Source organism: Adiantum capillus-veneris, chromosome 7, assembly GCF_014529385.1.
Source record: "Adiantum capillus-veneris isolate H3 chromosome 7, ASM1452938v2, whole genome shotgun sequence".
In the NCBI taxonomy this organism is placed as follows: domain Eukaryota; kingdom Viridiplantae; phylum Streptophyta; class Polypodiopsida; order Polypodiales; family Pteridaceae; genus Adiantum; species Adiantum capillus-veneris.
This window is the reverse complement of record NC_140937.1, coordinates 46216728-46237257: the sequence shown is the minus strand read 5'-3', so window position 1 is coordinate 46237257 and position 20530 is coordinate 46216728. Positions and strand designations below refer to the sequence as shown.

The following is a 20530-nucleotide window of genomic DNA, read 5'->3' as shown; positions in this document are numbered from 1 at the left end:
GAAGTTTCCCATGTTCATTGCTTCACCTAGGTCACAAGGAACACAAAGATTGTATTGTACCAAGTCTCTCTTGATGGGAGAATCTATAATACAAAAGCGTATTGGAGGGGGGACCAGCCCCACATAATTCCGGTCCTCAACTGTTGTCATGTTCTGTAATTCTCTCTCTTGCAAAAGTATTGTTCATGCCAAGTTAATTAAGTATAAGGGTTATGTTGCTACTGCTAGTTAAGTTCACCCTCTATGTTCTCAAAGTATTCTCACAAAAATGCTCACTCTAATTCTCTTAATTCCGCTATTCTTAAAGTTCATAGGTCATTTTGATTACATATATATATATATATATATATAAGAAGTTGTTGTCTACATGTTGTTGTAGGCGATTTTTGTGTTGTCTACATGCAAAGTGTAGGTGGTGGGTCATGGTGCTTGGGTTGCACCATGTAGAGTAGGGGATGGGTGGAGGCGAGCTGCCAACTTTTTGGGAGTACAAGTGGTAGCCACCAAAGGATGTCATCTCTTCCCCTCTCCTCGTCGGGACAACAACGTGCCACCACAAGAACGGGGGAGGGGGGTTCCAAATGCAGAGCACTGCAAGTGTAGAGCACCACCAAGTTTCTACAAACTTCAAAGGTGTGGCTAGCACTTGTTGTCGAGTTGGTTTGGCGGTGCCATGTAATATTGGGAGGCATTGTAGGTGCTACTTGTTTCTTTGTATCGAGAGCTAAGCCTTTTGTAGATATGGAATGCTGAGCAGCACGATAAAGGATGCAACCGCTGGCTTCTTCCACCGTGCACTAGCGCTTTGAGAGCTTACACTTTTACTACAATGAATCTAACCACCATTACAAATAACTTTGTCTTTTCCTCAAATTGTGTGTATTTTTTTGAGTCTATTTGGGGTTGTTTTCCCATGACCTACATTTTTCTTCTTTTTCTTTGAAGCATCAACCGCTTCCACTCTGCTCGACTCACCAAATTAAAGTGCTCAATTGTCCTCTCTACGTTCTTAAGTTCTCCTTTCTTATTAGTATTATTTGTTGACATAAAACAAATTTATGATGTTTATCATCATGTGTAAATCTTGCATCTCCATAGCCACCAAAAGCTTCAAGTAGAATATATCGGAGTGTAGCCCATGCACCGATACCACTGGTAGAGACAGAGGCGAGACGTGCTTGCAAAATATACACCAACAACATGCTGCAAGCAATAAATCCATTGAAACTACATACCTAATTAACCGCACTTGCATACAATCACAACTATACACGATCTGAGAGATAGCGAGCGAAAGAAAGTATAGACGCGCACACGTACACGTGCACCTCCTAAAGTGGAGTACTACACGGGACGGAGGGAGGAGAGATGAGAAGAGAGAATGAGCACATGGCAGTGGGTGCAATCTCCCCCCGTGCAAGAGTGATCATTTCCTCTTGCACGTATTTTATTTATAGATAGAGGCAATGCTCATGAAAAAGATCATATCATTTCATACTTGGGCATAAAAGTTAATGATTGCTCATAAAGAGTTCTCTCTAATAATAAAATGTCTACATCTCGACTTATGAATTTAATAAACCTTGAAACACTAGGGGTTGCCACGAAGTCCAATAGTGGCAGCTTTATTCCATCAACAACTATCGCATTATTGTCATGCACGTACCGGTCATTAGTCTGCTAACACAACACCCAACAAGTGATCATATTTCCACAATTGAATTCAATATTGAAATTCTCATAAAATATACGTAATAATCCATAAACAATTTATCAAAATGCTAATTCCATGACAATCCCATCTAATTAATTATCTCAATAAATTATGCCAAATAGAGTGAAGTAGGTGTTTCACACAAAGCATGGGTTAACCCCCACTGCCCACGTCACCTGTGTCGGAGTGTGGATTTCTCTACCCCTGCCCTCTCTGTAACTTTGCCAAAAGAGTCGGAGTTACAGAAACCCCCACTACCCACGTCACGTGTGTCAGAGTGAGGATTTCTCTACCCTTGCCCTCTCTGTAACTTTGCCAAAAGAGTCGGAGTTACAGAAACCCCCACCATGTTTTTGTGTTATAGTAGCGAGAAGATAAATTTGCTAGCATCACCTCAACCCCAGTCCCACAACGTGTGAAACAACTCTAACGAGGCCAACTTTAGTAGGGTTACTAAACCCTTTCTCTACCTCAGCCACCCAACCCACGCAAAAGTAGCAAGAAGCAACACATCGACAAACGTGATCCCGTGAGCTTAACTCACCCTTGCAAAGTGTGAAACTCCTCTTATTAGCTTTCAAGTGGCCAAGCCTCAAATAACATCTTTACTACAAAACAAAAGAAATGCGGTCTTCTTGTGCACGTCTTGTAGTATGCACACTTCAACATCACACACGCTCCTTGCATGCAAAAGCCCCCTATTTCTATTTTAACAAAAAGGTGACTATCTATTCACAAGGGCCTTTTTCTTTTGCAACATGGGTCGTAGTATTCTACTCTTGTTGCTAAGAGCGTGTTTACACGTTGAAATATGGGCCATTCTCCATGAGTTCCATTCCTTTCTTGTGAGTTGCATGATGCTCCAAAAAACTATAATCTACCTGTCTCATGTTTATCCATCCATATATGAGACTCGTCACCCTCCGGTTTTCGCTTCATATGAATAAGGCCGAGATGGGTAAATCCTACCTTCACGCCAAAAACTCTTAACCAATATGCACAAATTGTCTGAAAATTGGTTGTCCACTGGATAGCTTTATTGCTTGGAGGAGCCAAGACTTGTACTTGAAGCGATAAGTTTCACATTTTGGCATTAGGCACCTCGTTTGTGCTGAGATTGGCTACAATTTGATGCTACTCATAAGACACCCAAATCCTTGATATGAAGGGTAACCCATCACTAAGGCATGTTTGGGCTAATATTGAAATGGGATTTGAAAAGACCTTTCACTCATCTAGAGGGTAAACTTGCAATCGGAGGGCACCATCGGCTTCAAAAGATATCAAGGACTAAATTGTTGTAGCTGGCCGCTCTGTGTGCTCTAGATTTTGCCACTCAGCTTTCTGGCCTCCCTACTCAAGAAGATAACCATAGCAGTGGCGGTGGGCCTTTTTTGTGCTCATGCTATCTGGTGTGTGGTAATGACACTCCACAGTGTTGATGTATGCAAACATTTTGAGCACTATGTGAACAAGCCTTTATTAATCTTCTCATCTCATTATCATTATCATTAATTCATTAATATGATAATGGATCGAAACAACGTGCTCAAATTTGCTTTAATCTGAAGATTATAGGAGTTAGGAGACTAGGAGTTACCAATGAGTACCTCGCGAATGGTATTCTAAACACCAAACGAAGAAAGTGCAACCAGACTGCAAGAAAGGGAACTTTGGTATTATCCATGCAGCGAGAAAGCCTTTGTTCTCTTGTTGTTGATCTGAGTGATTTTGATAGAATGCATGTGATTAGTCAATTGGGTGAAATGTAATCGTGATTATTATTATTATATGGTTAATGGTTTTTAACTTGAGGCCAACTGCTTTTCACACACACATACATATATATATATATATATATATATCTCTCTCTCTCCACCTACATACGCATTCCATTAGAGCAACACCTTGCCCCCTTCCTGCCTGCTAAATACACCATAGCTTGCCCTCACCCCATCCAAAGCTACAACAAAGCTACACTCATCATACACACACAGTGCCATAAGTAATCGTACTTTCTCATCATCGAGCCTTTCCCCACCTCCATCCATGCATGTGGGCTGCAAACACCTCCACGTTTCGGCAGCCCTTACCTACTTTGCTGTTCATTTTGTGAAACCTACATAGCTATATACTCCGGCACCTGGCAACCCAGCTCTGCGTGAGAGAGACACACACACACACACACACGCGACTAGGCAGTAATTATGGGCTTTGGGTGTAGGGTAGCCTTTCTGCTTCTCCAGTAGCTTCATGAGAATGTGCTTGCTCCCCCCGCCTCTCTCTCTCTCTCTCTCTCTGCTGATAAGGCTGGTCTGCTGAATCGATACGCTTGTTGGCTTCTGCGGCCTGCCCATTTCCGGGCTTGCCGTGCCTGCCCAATGCGACCCAACTTTGACCTTCCAATTTGCTTTTCCTTCGCCTTTTTGGGTTGTCGAGGTGCTTTTTTCAGCTGAGGTGGGTGCTTTTGGTTTTGAGTTCTTCTTCTTCTTCTTCTTCCTCTCTCTCTCTCTCTCTCTCTCTACACACACACACACAGAGACTCTGAGTTTTCCATTTTTGGCTTCGTTAGTGCTGCTCGTCTTCCTCTGCTGCCGTGCTTTTGTCTTCTGGGAATTGACCAACTGCCTTCCCGTGCTTTCAGGGAAGGCGCCCAACTGCCCCTTTTGCTTTTGTGCGTCGTTCTCCTTTCTCATTTGCTTTTTCTTTGCAATTCCAGCTTCCAAATTTTGCTTTCTGGCCGAGAGCCCATCCCGCCCAAGATTTGGGAGCCTATCCTTTGTTGATGAGAAATGGCACCTGCCTTTTTGTGAGCTTTGGCTTCTTGCGAGTGATGCCCACCGGCTTCCAGTTGGCACCGTCTTGCAGCAGCTTCTTGGTTCCTTCCTGCATTTCTTGTGGGCGGAAAACACTTCTCATTGATGAAGACCTGGCCACTCTGCCTTGAGAGCCACGTTATACCTCATGGATCTTGAAGCAGGCATTTATGGAGGTGCTTTTGTGGTAAGTACTTTATAATTTATGCTTTTTTATGCACTCGTAAGCGTACTTCTCAGATAATAGATTGCTGTTTAGTTTTCTGTAGCTGTATATAGAAGCTATCTTTAATGCATTCACATGCATAGGTTTGGAATTACGTAGGTGCAAAGACATGTTCAGCCCAATCAGTTGAATAGGTGCATTCATTTGGCTGAGGAAGCTAGGAAATGTAGGAAGCTTGACTGCCGCTAGATTTGATCCACAATCGATTTTCGTCAGTGTACAATAGCCCAGCCATTCGGATGTATTCTACAATCTCAGCTATAATTTCTTTATGGAACACGGCAGACAAGGTCTCCCTTCCTAGCCCTTGAAACCTCAAATGACTGAAGTAGGTAAGCTGGGAGTTGTGCATGGCTCATAGAGAAAGACATATGAAGTCTGGTCGTTTGCCAGAAGTCAAGAGCATTTTGCCAGCAGCTCTTGATAATCATTGCCATATCTGTGATCATCCTTTTGTCACTGCAATATTAAACATGCAACAACTTTTCCTTGAGAGCAGACCATTGTTCATTTTTCCAAGGTTGTTAGGTGGAGGATGATAACCCAACAATTTCTCCTAGAGAGGTTTGGAAAGACATTGCTTAGATGTTGTTGCCTGTTGAAAATACACCTATATTCATTTGAATCTAACATACGTAGAGCATTTAGAATGTAAATTTTGTGAATGTATGCTATAAAGACCAAATTGATGTTTTTCAATAGAAGAATACATACCATATTTGTCTGGAATATGCCCAAGGTGCATTGTTCTATGACCGGAGACAAAGGAGCACTATATTTGCAGATGTATAGTGTATTACAACATCAGGGACAGGTATCAATGTCTATTTTGAGAGGGTTATGGGCCGTTGAGACAGGTTATGCAATTTGAGGACTAGAGATGCTGGGGGCTTTCCCTCCTGGAGCTCCAAAGATGTGGGACAGCCATTTCGCAAGAGGAGATCTCTCACTCAAGTGCCCGATTACGGATTTCTTTCACCTCATGGCCGAGTACGATGTTATGACCAATACCATAGGGGCTTTGTAACGGGAAGGCACCACATGCCAACGGAAAAGAACAGACTGAATAGACTTTAGACGCTTCAAAACAATTGAGCTGAAAGGGATACACTGCACACGAGACACGGCGTGACAGAGTTCCACCCCAGGAGAGCACTGGCCCCAAACTGTGGCGTCCCTTTCGATGTTTCTTTATATTGCTTCAACTCAGTACAACATCGGCAACACAACTTCGCATCTCCCGCGGGAAGGATACCAGAGAGTGAGCCCTTGGTTCTCTTATGAAGGCCCTTGGCCATCAAAATCAGCTCACATGAAAGCATGAACTCTAAAAGCATATGGTCCCAAAAGCATGCGCCATGGGCAGCCGGCGCAATTTGCAGAAATCCGTACAACTGCCACGTCAATAGTCAACGCAAAACGCGGGCATCCGTACAGCCTGCCACTCATCAACCTTTAGGCAATTTCTAGGGTGAGTGTGCCTGCTTTTTGTCGGGTGCAACGGAATTGAAATGGTGAAGATCTAGGTTTTACAATTCCACAAATCCTTTACTTTCTTTCCTCGAGTTAATGGTTCCTTTTAGCTTGAACAATGGTTCCTTTTACCTTTCCCCGAAGAGAGAGAATGTGTGTGTGTGTGTGTGTAAGAGAGAGAGAGAGAGAGAGAGAGAGAGAGAGAGAGAGAGAGAGAGAGAGAGAGAGAGAGAGAGAGAGAGAGAGAGATATGAAATGACATGACATGTTATATTAACGTCTTCAAAAGGCCAAAGTGACCTATGAGACCAAAAAGTTACCATGTGGTGGATCTGATACAAAGTCAGAGTAACAAGTTGACAAAATAAAATACTATGGAATCCTAAACTGCTAGGTATGAACTAAGCAGCTAGCTAGGATAGCTAGATCACAAGAGATCTAGTATCAATCGTTGGCGGATCTCATCAATCTCCTCCATGGTCAGTAGTCTGACCGAGCTGGGGAGATCCAAACGCCCACGATTGTGGAGGACTACACAGCATCGACAGAGGGTGCATCAAAGGATTCGGATCACTTTGACCCGACGGAGAGAGATGAAGAAGAAGAAGAAGAGAATTTCAAAGAGAGAGAGAGAGAGAGAGAGAGAGAGAGAGAGAGAGAGAGAGAGACCCGATGGGGTCCCAACCAACCCTCTCAAGGGCCCCCCACACCATTGCCGATGTGGTATTTGCTTTTGATTGCGTAAATGGAATGTACACACATGCAATACCTCAAGTGCAGACTCTATTGACTCGAATGATGAATTTCGCCACGGTAACTCCTCAAGACGAGGCACCCTCGGGGCTGATTTGATGCACCTTTGGATCCTTCTCGATGTGGAATTGCAAATGGCCACCAAGGGGTAGATCTGGGGCTGATTTGCGCTCCCGATGTGAGAGGAATGAAGGACTGAAAGCTGGCTACGAAAACGCAGATCTCGACAATGCCGATGATGGTCAGCAATGGAGCACTCGATGTCGGCAAGGGAATGGCCGAGAGGAGGCTCGATGGGCTGTCGAAGTACCGGACTGCAACGAGGATGACTAGCGATCCCAAATCCAGGCCGATCCGGCGAGGGAAGGGATGAAAACTAAAAACGCTAGGGTTGATCTGCAAAACTTGGTAGCGCTAGGCCTGATCTGTTGATGCAAGGCAAAAACGCTAGGGTTGAATGCTGTTGCAAGGAAACTCTAGGCTGCCTTGGGCAAAAACGCTAGCAGATGTGCTATATCTAGAAAACGTTGGAGAGGGTTTGCTACTTTTGCTAGCGCTTGGCATTCTGATAGGAAACGATAGCTCCTTGCTTCCTTTATAGGTGAGATTTATAGGCTATAAACCTCTTAAGGCTTAGGTAGGGCAAACCGTCCATGAGACCCAACAAAATAAATCATAAAAATGATTTATTAATAAATTGGATGATTGGGTCAGTTTTTGGGTGAAACTATTGCACATTTGCCACCCAGGAATCCGATCGACGCGGGGAATGGCTCGTTGGATTCCTCTAACCTAAAACTACATGCACGTCATGCCAGATGCCCACCATAGTGTAATAACATTTGTCAAAACGCGTGTACAAACCATTTATGCAAGAGGGTTCCAAAATTGGAAAACCTAATTAGTGGACTCGTCCGAACATGCAGGTCCTGCGAGCAGGCTCACAAAATTACCAGTAGTAATCCTCCTAGGATTCTAGACACTCTTATCTAGGAAGAAGGGAAAAACTGGCTCTGGAAGTCGATGAAGCATGTCCACGTGGCACATAGAGTCATGTGCACGTGACATTTTTTTTAGGCCCCATTGGACGGGTGTCCCATAAGTTGTTGGGGGTTAGAATTTTAATCCTAACCCTATAGGCCACTCAGCAAGGATCTGTAAGTTGGTGACAACTTTGTCTTCTTATGCTTCTGCCAGGGTTTAGGCCCCTCAACCGGGATCTGCAGGTTGGCTTGGATTAGGGCTAGGGTGCCCGACCCTCTACGTCTCCAGTGGCTTGACACGTCAGCAGTTTGTGTGTAAGGTGCAACGGAATGAATGTTTGCGCTTTGCTCAAGATGAGTGCTCCGAACTGTGCTCAAGGTTCCTTTTGTTCTTATGGAAGGTAGAGCCTTCCGTTCTTAATGAGAGAATGCTATGATCACAAACAAAGTGAATGGACACTGTGCGTGCAAGTGTATGAGACTGAGAGATAGAGAGAGAAGAGAGACACGACACCAGAGACGTTGTAAAATCCTCCTCCTAAGGCCGCACTCTCGTCGGCGAGAGTGGTCTACTTATGATTGCACAATCTGGTACAAATGGAATGCATGAGACTGATGCAAGTCTAGGCTATGTCGACGATGACGACGGGGATGACGAGGCCGACCTAAGGGCTGAAATCTGCAATCTTTCTACTGCTGTTTAAAAACGCTATGGGCTGAAATCTGTTGCGGGTCCAAAAACGCTGATTTTTGGGGCTGTTTCTGTGGTTCTTTGTCACTGAAATTCTGCAGGTTTAGGGCTGAAAACAGAGGTTCCTAAAGACTGAAAACTGATGGTCTTTCCGGGCTGAATCTGCTACTTCTTTGGGATGGTCTTACAGGTCTTCTGATGCTGAAAATCGCTATGGACAACGCTGCATATGTTGGGATCTGCCTATGCTGGATCTGGGACCAAAAACACTAGAGATGCTGATGACAAAAATGCTAGGTCAGTCGGTTTCTGCTGGCGATTCCTTGTTGATGCAAACGCTAGGTATGTTGGGGGTTCTGGCGATGGTGTGATGATGCAAAACGCCAGGCTGTGATGCTTCTGTGAAAAACGTTAAGGGAGGTTCTATTTCTTCTTGCTTGGTGGGGGAAACCGCCAAGGTCTTGATGAGAAGTTGCCTGCTGAGATTGGCTCCTGTTGCCTCTTCTGCCAAATAGTGCTAGCTCTAGTTTGCTTATATACAAACTTAGCAAAATTGCCCTACCTACTTTCCAACAAAAGTCACTTAAAAATAATAAGTGAAAAATGTCAAAAATAGGTAAAATAGGCTTAATGCACCGGAAAATTCCCCTAATGGATTCTGATGGGAATACTGATGATCATGCTGTGTACAACCAGAGGATATGCATCTACACTAAGTGACTTGGCATGCACGGTCTATGAATAGACTCACAAAAGTGCCAGATCACTACTAATCTAGACTGACTGGACTGACTGAACCCTGATCGTGTTGTAGCTTGTCTACTGACATATAGGGTTGGATGTGTCACGTGACATCCCCTCCTTTTCAAAGTGAGGTACTGGTACCGAACTATATGGCGTCGAGGGAGATCGCCAACAGCATCCGGAATCCTGGAAGGGACTCTTCGTCGGCCCACTCTGATGTGTGGGTCGTGCGGTACAGGAACTTCATAAAGGTCTGCAACGCTTGCTTCTTTGGGCCGCACCGAAAGCGACAAAGTCTTGTGTGGCTCCTTCAATGCTTCAACTTCGTCGAGAGTCATGCTTCTTTCTTCTTCAAGAATCTCCATGGCTGAAAATTCGTGAAACCATTTCCAACACAAAACCATGAACATACCCATTCCATGTAAAGTGAATGGAAAAAATCTTGTCTTCTCTAAAGACTGTGTATGCAATATAGATGAACATAGAGAGGAGTGACAAACCGTTCATCAAACACATGCAAACAATGAGATCGAATCTTTCTCTTTTGATCTAGATCAATCAACTGCGGCAATTCACAATGGAAATGCCCATGCTTGGTGCTCATACTATCATGTGCTCTTTCTACTTCCTTGTCGTGCCAAGGAAGAGACATGGAATGTGACTTCCTTGAATGCATACTTTTCAGCTTTTCACGAACAATCCGCATACATTCCTGCTCATTCATGAGTGAAACGTGCTCAATGTACAATATGTCATTCAAATCATCATGTTGCTCACAATCATGCAAATCCTGTGTGTCATGCTTTGGAGAAGAAGAGACTGAGAGAGTCTCTGTCTCCTGAATCTCTTGCATCTGTGCCGGCACTTGAGAAAAGAGTCGCAAGAACTCTTGCATGTGTCGGTCGCGCTGTTCTTGTCTTGCCTTTCTTTCTGATGAGCGCGCGGCGGTGTGTGCAAGTGATAGAGCACGTGAAGATGTGCAGGCCTTGAGGCTTGAAGCGGAGGCACTGTGCTGTAGAAGGGAAGCGCTAGTAGAACAAAGAGGGAGAGAGAGAAAGAGCTCACGTTTTTGGGGAAAACTCAATGAGTGAGTTTTAGGTTTTCCCACTTTTAATATAAGTGACCTTTAAAAAATGTGTCGAAGTTCAATATGAACCTGGACAAAGTATAAAAATGTACAAAAAGGGGTTATTTAGGCCTTTAACCCAACAATCTCCCACTTAAAGGCATAAATGACGCCTTTAAGTTAACCAACTCCCACCAGGTGTATGCAATGCTCATGTTGAGCCTTAGCAAGACTCTTGGTGAGAACATGTGTAGGGTTATCCTGTGTATGGATCTTAGTCAAGCTGACTAGATCATCCTTCAATACCTATCGTATGAAGTGGTACCGCACATCTATGTGTTTGGTATGTGCATGAAACATGGCATTTTTGGCTAAATAGACAGCACTCTGGCTATCACAACCCAACACGGGTGTATGAGCAGGCATGCCAAGTTCTTTTGCAAGTCTGCCCAACCAAATGGCCTCTTTTGAAGCCTCTGTGGCTGAAATATATTCAGCCTCAGTAGTACTCAATGCCACAATTTTCTGTAACCTAGAACACCAAGAGATTGCACCACCAGCAATGGCAAATACATATCCATTGGTAGATTTCCTGGTATCCATGTCACCTGCCATGTCTGCATCACAATATCCCTGCAACTTTAAGTCACTTTTGCCATAACAGATACACTTTGATTGTGTACCTTTCAAATATCTCAGAATGCATTTGATAGTTTTCCAATGCGCTTTGCCAAGATTCGACATGTATCGACTAACAACTCCCACTGCATAAGCAATGTCGGGACGAGTGGCAACCATAGCATACATAAGAGAACCACAAGCTGATGCATAAGGGATTCCCTTCATTGCTTTCAATGCCACCTCATTCTTTGGGCAATCTGCTTTGCTAAGCTTAGTGTATGGAGGTAAAGGTACTCCAAGAGGCTTAGCATCAGCCATATTAAACCTGTCAAGTACTTTTGCAATGTACCTTTCTTGAGATAAAAACAACAATTTCAGCTTTCTATCTCTTTTAATACGCATGCCCAAAATATGCTCTGCATCACCCAAATCCTTCATAGTAAATGTTGAATTTAGCTTACGTTTTAGAGCATCAAGATTAGTCTTATGTTTCCCGGCAAGCAACATGTCATCAACATAGAGAACAAGTATGATGGGACTACCATCTCCATCCCTTTTCGTATACAAACAATGATCTGCATGGCTGCGTTTAAAGGCTTGAGACAGCATAAAAGTGTCAAACTTCTTATACCACTGCCGTGATGATTGTCTCAAACCATACAGAGCCTTTTTCAGTTTGCATACAAGCTCGTCACGTGTAGGAACTACAAAACCTACAAAACCTTCAGGTTGTTTCATGTATATGTCCTCTTCAATGTCACCATGCAAAAACGATGTCTTTACATCCATTTGATTCAATTCCAAATCAAGCACCGCAACGAGAGCAAAAAGGACATGTAAAGTTGTAAGCTTTACAACGGGAGAAAAGATTTCTTGAAAATCAATTCCTTCTTTCTGTGCATATCCTTTTAACCTCTTGCCTTGTACTTGGGTTTTCCATCCAGAATCTTAATCTTGTATACCCATTTGTTAGGAAGAGCCTTTCTCCCTTTAGGCAATGGCACAAGATCCCAAGTATCATTTGCATACAAGGATTTCATTTCCTCTTGCATTGCAAGCTTCCACTTACTGTTTGACTCACATATCTTTGCCTCTTTATACGTAAGAGGCTCTCGCTCATCTGTCAATATAATGTAATGCAAAGAGGGATCATATCTACTCACAGTCCGTCTTGGACAAGTAGACCGTCTCACCCAATGATACACATTATCCGGTAATGGGTCTACATCAAGTGGCATAATAAAATCATCAACAATGGGTTGTTGTACATCATTTTCAGCAATGTTTCGTGGTTGCAAATGCCCTTCGGGAGCCTCAATTTGCTATCCAACATCATCTGGCTCAAATACCACTGGATCATCTACATTTTCAGCCATATGTGGTGCATCCTGAGGGTCAAAAATAGGCCTAACAGGTGGCTGGTCATACTGAAATTTGACCCTTTTATGGTCATGCTTTGAGGCACAATTGTTTTGAAGGAGCCTTGCCTCATTAAAAACAACATCCCGGCTGCGCACAACCCTTTTGAGCTGAGGTAACCAAATCCCGCAACCCATTTGGCCTTCTTCACCATATCCCATGAAAAGGCCTTTAATGGATTTGGCATCTAGTTTACTCCTCAACTCGGGTCTAACATGCACAAAAGCCTCGCAACCAAAAATGCGTAAGTGATCATATGAAGCAGGCTTGCCAGACCAAACCTCTTCAGGGATGTCATCTTTCAAAGACATGTGAGGGGATCGATTGCATATATGCACTGCAGTTTTCAAAGCTTCTCCCCAAAATCCATGAGAGAGATTAACTGTGGACAGCATGCATCTCACCCTTTCACAAAGTGTCCTATTGAATCTTTCAGCCACACCATTAGAAGAGGGGTTGTATGGCACAGTAAGCTTCCTCTTAATGCCCAATTTTTCACAAGATTTGTTAAATTCAGCACTTGTGAACTTCCCCCCATTGTCTGTACGCAAGCATTTTAGCTTTCTACCTGTTTGGGTGGTCACAAATGCATGAAATCTCTTAAACGCAGCAAAGGCTTCATCCTTAGATTTAAGCAAATAAGCCCAATTTTTTCTAGAATGATCATCAACAAAGGAGACAAAATAGCATGCACCTCCCATAGACTTAGTAGGCATGCTACATACATCAAAATGTACAAGATCAAGCACACAAGATTTACGAGAGACACCAGAGTAATAAGAACGCTTTACTTGCTTGCCATATTGACATTCATTACAAAAGTCAAGCTTTGTGCCTTTAGCATCAAGCTTGTTCAAAGTACAAAGTTTAGAAAGGCCCTTTTGGCTCATATGGCCAAGCCTCTTGTGCCACAACTCCATGTGAGAGTTAATTTCAGCCAATGCAATAAACTTGCCCAACACGGCCTTTCCATGCATGCAGTAAAGTGTCCCTTTCTTTGTGCCCTTTACAATCAGCCTTGAGCCTTTAGTCATTTTCCATGATCCTCTCTCAAACAAGATGCTGTAACCATGCATATCCATCTGACCAACAGAAAGCAGACTCTTCTTGATTCCCGGCACATATCTAACATCATGCAAGACAAGCTCATTTGTGCCATCTATGGAGAGATGCACAGTGCTAATACCCTCAATGGAACATGCATGATTGTTTCCAAGGTATACATGACCACGCTTGCCTGCATCAAAAGTAGAGAAACACTCCTTGATAGGAGTCACATGAAATGAAGCATCGGAATCAACAATCCAAGTCTGGGATAATGCATCATTAACAGTCAACAAAGCATCAATAAGATCATTCTTAGTGATTTGCATGTCGTGTGAATGAACATTAAGAGAGGCATCAATGTCATAAGCATCATCATCTGACAAAGTGGCACACAAGATGTCCTCTACATCTGAAAGCTCCTCAATCACAACACTAGAAGCCACATTGGCCTTCTCTTTGTCCTTTGAGCTATCCTGTGCATCTGTCTTGACTTTCCTCTTCTCTTTCTTTTTGTCTCTGCCATTCTTTTTCCGTTCTAACTCGGCTTTGTAGTACCTGCAATCGGGTTTCTTGTGACCTTTCCTGCCACACTGAGAGCAAGTCACATCACCCTTGCTTTTACTGCCATTTTTCCTTTACTTACTCTTACTCCTTCGTGTATAGGCATTCTTCTTTTCTGTTCTGCCTCTAACCATGTTGGCAAAGCTGCCTCCCTCTCCACTTGCTTTCCTCCCGATTTCCTCATTCAAGATAGAACCCCTAACACCATCAAAGGTCAAATTGGGGTTATTGGACAATGAAACCACCAATGTTTCCCACGACTCAGGTAAGGTCATAAGCAAGAAGATAGCTTTCAGCTTATCATCAAAAGGGGGCTTTCCCATGACTCAGGTAAGGTCATAAGCAAGAAGATAGCTTTCAGCTTATCATCAAAAGGGGGCAAGCCTGAATCGTGTAACTGCGACAAAGTACCTGCGAACAACGACAAGTGCACTGCAGCGCTCTTGGACTCATTTAGTTGCATGCCAATAAGTTTTCGCATCAAATGCACTTGGTTGACAGGCGTTGTATTCTCATACATTCCCTTTAACTTCTCCCACACATCAAAAGCACTTGTGAGACCTTTCACATCAATGACTGTCTCATCGGTCCTGGCCATTTTAATGTATGTAACAGCCTTCCTGTTCAGGCTAACCCATGCTTCATCCGTCATATTTCGTGGCTTTACCTGTTCAAGTGCCCCTTCACAATCCTTAAGAAATAGGATTCCTTGGATCCTGTCTTTCCAAAGATCGAAACCTGTTCCATCGAACCTCCTAATCTCGAAGAGATTCTTCACATCCGAAGAAGATGAAGCCATAGTTGCACGAATAAGAGGGCTAATACGCTGAATTTTTGGGCAAAATGCACAAAAACCGGAGTATAGCCTCACTGAGGTGTGCACTACAGCTCCAAATGGTCACATGAGCAATTTGGGGCAAAATAGGTCGATCTAGGTACAAAAAACAATTTCTGAAATTTATGCGCAGGAAATTTCAACGAGCGAATTTGTGCTCAAAAACAACAATTTTAGTTGTTTAACCTCATAGAACATACATAAAGTTGATGCACAGCTTTTAGAAGCATGTAAGAGCAAAAGCCCCAATTTGTAGCATCAAATTGTATGAAATTGAGCCACAAATGGTCATACATAGCCAAACTTTGTCAAACATGTGTAGATTGCTTCAATTTGCACTTCCCCCAATGTAGTCGCATCATAAAAACGCTTGCAAAAACCTGCATAAATCTGAAATTTGCTGAAAACACCTGTTTCAGGACCTGTTTTTCGGCAATTTCAATGTTTTCGGGTAGCGGGGACTTAGCAAAAGTGTTCCCACACCTTAATACATCATTTGCAAAACTTGTATTTTGTTGTCATAACCTGTAATTTGCTGGTTTTGACCTAATTTCAGCCTGTTTTAGGTCAATTTGACTTGTCGGGAGCTCTCTGGTGTCCGGGGACGAGTCCTTTGGCGATGAAATTGCAAAATCTCGCGTGAAAGTTGACCTCCTTGGCTGAAAATCAGCGTTTGCAGGTTTGGGAGCAAACCCTAATTGGGCTCTGATACCAGTTGATGAGCGTGCGGCGGTGTGTGCAAGTGATAGAGCACGCGCAGATGTGCAGGCCTTGAGGCTTGAAGCGGAGGCACTGTGGCGCTAGCAGAACGAAGAGGGAGAGAGAGAGAGAGAGAGCTCACGTTTTTGGGGAAAACTCAATGAGTGAGTTTTGGGTTTTCCCACTTTTATTATAAGTGACCTTTAAAAATTGTGTCCAGGTTCATATTGAACCTGGACAAAGTATAAAAATGTACAAAAAGGGGTTATTTAGGCCTTTAACCCAACACTTTCTGCTTCTCTTTCTGCTTTGTCTTCTGCGTGTCTGCGTTTTATTTCTGCCATTCTTGCTTCGCGTTCTAAATTCCTTTCCTTAAACATCAGCTCCAAGTCCTCCATAGGAGTTAGTGCAATCCTTGACGTGGATGGGGAAGGGGGAGGGTCGGAAAAACCTCCTGGTGGGGAAAATTCTTCTTCGCCTCTCTCATGCTCATCACCTCCAAGCGAAGTATCCATTCCGCTTCGAGTGATGACCATCCACTGAAGTCGTGGGTTCTTGAGGGTTCTTGTGGTCTAAGGTTCTTAAGTTCACGAGGAACTTGGGTTCTTGGGGGTCTTGGTTCTTGGGTTCACGAGGAACTTGGGTTCTTGGGAGTCTTGGTTCATGGGGTTCTTGAGTTGCTTCTTTTCGCTTGCAATCTGCGTTTGAGAAGAATCTTCTCTTCACCCGAGTTCTACTCCTTTCCGCGGGCGCACCCCTTGGCAGCCTTGTGCCCACACCAAGGTTACTTTTTCCCACCTCACGTCGATTGGCCAACCGCTAAGTGCACGGTCCGCTCTCAATGAGTGAAAAGAGGCACAAGGGGAGGCTGGACAAGCTTCTTTCCAGGGATTCCTGTCACTCTTCAAAAACACGATTAGGAATCGACACACCCAAGCGAACTTGGGTAAAATTCTTGTGATTCTTGTGGTTCTTTCCTTGAGTAATGCAGAACACTGCCAAAGCTCTGATACCAATGTTAGGTGCAGCGGAATGAATGTTTGCGCTTTGCTCAAGATGAGTGCTCCAAACTGTGCTCAAGGTTCCTTTTGTTCTTATGGAAGGTAGAGCCTTCCGCTCTTAATGAGAGAATGCTATGATCACAAACAAAGTGAATGGACACTATGCGTGCAAGTGTATGAGACTGAGAGATAGAGAGAGAAGAGAGATACGACACCAGGGACGTTGTTAAACCCTGCTCCGAAGGCCCCTCTCTCGTCGGCGAGAGTGGTCTACTTATGATTGCACAATCTGGTACAAATGGAATGCATGAGACTGATGCAAGTCTAAGCTATGTTGACGATGACGACGGGGATGACGAGGCCGACCTAAGGGCTGAAATCTGCAATCTTTCTACTGCTGTCCAAAAACGCTATGGGCTGAAATCTGCGGGTCCAAAAACGCTGATTTTTGGGGCTGTTTCTGTGGTTCTTTGTCGCTGAAATTCTGCAGGTTTAGGGTTGAAAACAGAGGTTCCTAAAGGCTGAAAACTGATGGTCTTTCTGGGCTGAATCTGCTACTTCTGGCTGATCTTGCAGGTCTTCTGAAGTTGAAAATCGCTATGGACAAGGCTGCATATGCTGGGATCTGCAAACGCTAGGTCAGTCGGTTTCTGCTGGCGATTCCTTGTTGATGCAAACGCTAGGTATGTTGGGGGTTCTGGCGATGGTGTGATGATGCAAAACGCCAGGCTGTGATGCTTCTGTGAAAAACGTTAAGGGAGGTTCTGTTTCTTCTTGCTTGGTGGGGGAAACCGCCAAGGTCTTGATGAGAAGTTGCCTACTGAGCTTGGCTCCTGTTGCCTCTTCTGCCAAATAGTGCTAGCTCTAGTTTGCTTATATACAAACTTAGCAAAATTGCCCTACCTACTTTCCAACAAAAGTCACTTAAAAATAATAAGTGAAAAATGTCAAAAATAGGTAAAATAGGCTAAATGCACTGGAAAATTCCCCTGATGGAATCTGATGGATTCTGATGGGAATACTGATGATCATGCTGTGTGCAACCAGAGGATATGCAGCTACACTAACTTATTGGGCATGCACGGTCTACGAATAGACTCACAAAAGTGCCAGATCACTTCTAGTCTAGACTGACTGGACTAACTGAACCCTGATCATGTTGTAGCTTGTCCACGGACACATAGGGTTGGATGTGTCACGTGACAGGCTTTATTGACACCATCAGAGATACATCATCGGAAGCTTCATCATCGAGAGGAGTCACTTGTGATAGGGCATTGGCCCTCAGTCGAGCGAGACATCCATGTCTACCAAGGAAAAGACCCAGACACCCCCGTTTCCATTGGATCAAGACTATTCTTGGGCACTGCAGGAGGATGCCAAAGCATCTCAACTATGGAGAGATACATTGTCTGAGGAGGAGAGAGCAGATTTCTATTAAATCTTGTATATTTTGGAGTATGAATGTATTCCTTAGATAGACAGTCATTAGAGTTTAGCTTTAGGTTTGTTTTGTGCCAGTAAAAAGAGAGAACAATAATTGTGTGTACGGTTTGGGTATCATAGATTTCATTGGTCTTTAGAAACATTAGTATTAGTATAGTCTGGTCTTTCTTTCTCTCTTTCTCTCTCCGAGGTTTCATGTTATAAATCGGCTGTTTCTTTTCTTATGTCGACGGTTGTCTTTTGCTTTTCAAGTATTAGTCTAAATTCAAACATTGAGCTAAGTATATGCACATTTCTTTAATTGGTTTATTGAGCACTTTCTTCGTTTCTTTGTAGTTGTTGTGTTTTTCTTGCTCTGGGCCTATCACAGTTTTTAAGTGCATGTGTTTCTGACCTTGCAAAGATATCCTTGCTGTTGGGTTATGCAGTCTGTGTGCTACAAGCAGCTTAGTACAGTGAAACTCTTTTGGAGGTTGTTGAACAACAGTTGGCATAATCTACAAGTAACTATTTCAAGGATCGTGATATCTTATGTCAAAGTTTGAAGATGATTGTGTGGGTTTGTAAAGATCAAAATTTTAATCCTTGCAGCATCTTGTAGAGAACAAAAGCGTGTTTCCATTGTCTGGGGTTTTATGTATTTCTTATCAATTTGCTGTTGTCAATTGCCATTTGAAATTTCTGACTGAGTGATTCTTAATATACAGGGCACTTCGTGGAGAACAACGTTGTTTCTTGCCTATCAGAGCTTTGGAGTCGTATATGGTGATTTAAGCATATCGCCATTGTATGTTTTCAAAAGCGCTCTTGCAGGAACTGTCAAGTTAAAGGATGATGAAACAGAAATTCTTGGTGTTTTATCCTTGGTGTTCTGGACTCTTACTTTGGTGCCATTGGCAAAGTATGCTTTCGTTGTCCTCAAGGCTAATGACAATGGTGAAGGTGATTCTCAACCCTTGCAGGAGACATCTAGTAATCTTTGCTAACTGTAATCTTTTTCCATATGCTTACTGAAGTACTTTTTAGGTTTCATTTGCATCAATGTTCTCTACTTATTTGTTCAAAGAACAACATGAGGACTAAGCCGGTGTGAAACCTTAGTTTGGAAATGTACCTAGTAAAGGCTCAATCTAAGTTTTTCTTGAGTGTAAAATTATAAAGCATTCTTGTAAGCAGGGGGTAGATGTACTCTTGAGCAGCCTTGGCCTATTTTCGTACAAGATGGTCGCTGTTTTGATGGTTTTGTGAGTGGGCTATTTGTAGGTGGCAAAGTAATTGATTATTGAAGGTGGGTCCGTGTAGTCTTTACGGATCATCGGACCCTAGTCAATGACCCTAGATAAGTTGGAGCTAAAAGCTGTAGAAACTGAGTTGAACTCGCTAGTTGCTTCATGTTGGCATCATTGCCCAATGAGTGGCAGCAGCTGCGCGTTACCCCCCCCCCCCCCCCCCCCCCCCCCCCGGCCCGCCCCACGGCGCCCCCTCCAAATCTCCAACCCCTTGGCCGCCTTTGCACATCTTGGATATTCTTCAGCCTGTGGTTACTTCGGATATGTATCAGGTTTCGATGGTGCCTTTCACTCTCCGCGAGATGCATAATGTGGTACATGGGGGGGGCTGCGAGGCTGAGGTGGACGGAGACTCCTCAGGCACATCCTGGTGTAGAGGGTCAAAACAGTTCCCTGTAGGAACCCACTGTTCCTGGCCTCAGTCACCAGGAGGGCTTGTATGGTGAGCCTATCCCTGACAGCGACGGCCTCGTACGTACTGTCAACCATCAGTTGATTGGTCACCCATCTCTGAAGAAGTGCCATCCTATGCACCCTAGGTCTGTGTCTGGCAGTCTTGGGAGGCTAAGTCTGTGGCGCAGGTTGGGTCCTTCTGCGAGGACATGCCTTCGCAAGATGGCCTATCTGTCTGTCACAAACGGGAGCTCATAGCAATATAGAATATACTCGGATAAATAGAATTTATCACTTAATACTGCAGCTAGAGGATATAGAGAGAAATAAAGAGAGAGAGAGAGAGAGAGAGAGAGAGAGAGAGAGAGAGAGAGAGAAGAGAGAGAGAGTACTGGGGACTAGAAGATGGGTTGGTCCCCCCCCCCGTCCCCGTAATAGTATCTTTATTACTGAGGAGAAGTCTATACAAGCACTTGAATCGAACGTATTACCACGTTCATTCTAGAATAAGACTTGATGGTTCCTGGAAGCCTCGGCTTCCTGTTCCCAGGGCAAAACCCTATTCCAAAGAACTTCCGTTCCTTATTCCAAATCCTCGAGAACCAAGGTTCTCGCCTCTGGATCTCACCTTCCAGACTCAGGGTATAGCATCCCTGCGACTCTCTCTTCTGACTCGGTTTCCAGAGTCCTCTTCCTGTAGAATAACTGTGCTTTTTTGGACACGGAGTCCTTGGGAATCCCAACTTCCGGATC

The 20530-nt window shown here is 43.8% G+C and overlaps 1 protein-coding gene across 3 annotated transcripts in view; it reads left to right on the top strand.

The window, feature by feature from the left end:
• The first annotated feature begins 3600 nt into the window (after nt 1-3600).
• The window catches only part of LOC147453786 (putative potassium transporter 2), a 71389-nt gene continuing 54459 nt past the window's right edge, over nt 3601-20530 (top strand). For 2 of the 3 annotated variants that reach the window (XM_086515883.1, XM_086515881.1), the window contains exons 1-2: nt 3601-4717; nt 18803-19037. In XM_086515883.1, the coding sequence (XP_086372009.1) occupies nt 4679-4717; nt 18803-19037 (274 nt within the window). In that variant the 5' untranslated portion in view covers nt 3601-4678. The remainder of the gene's footprint in view (nt 4718-18802; nt 19038-20530) is intronic. The other variant, XM_086515882.1, reaches the window with a different exon arrangement.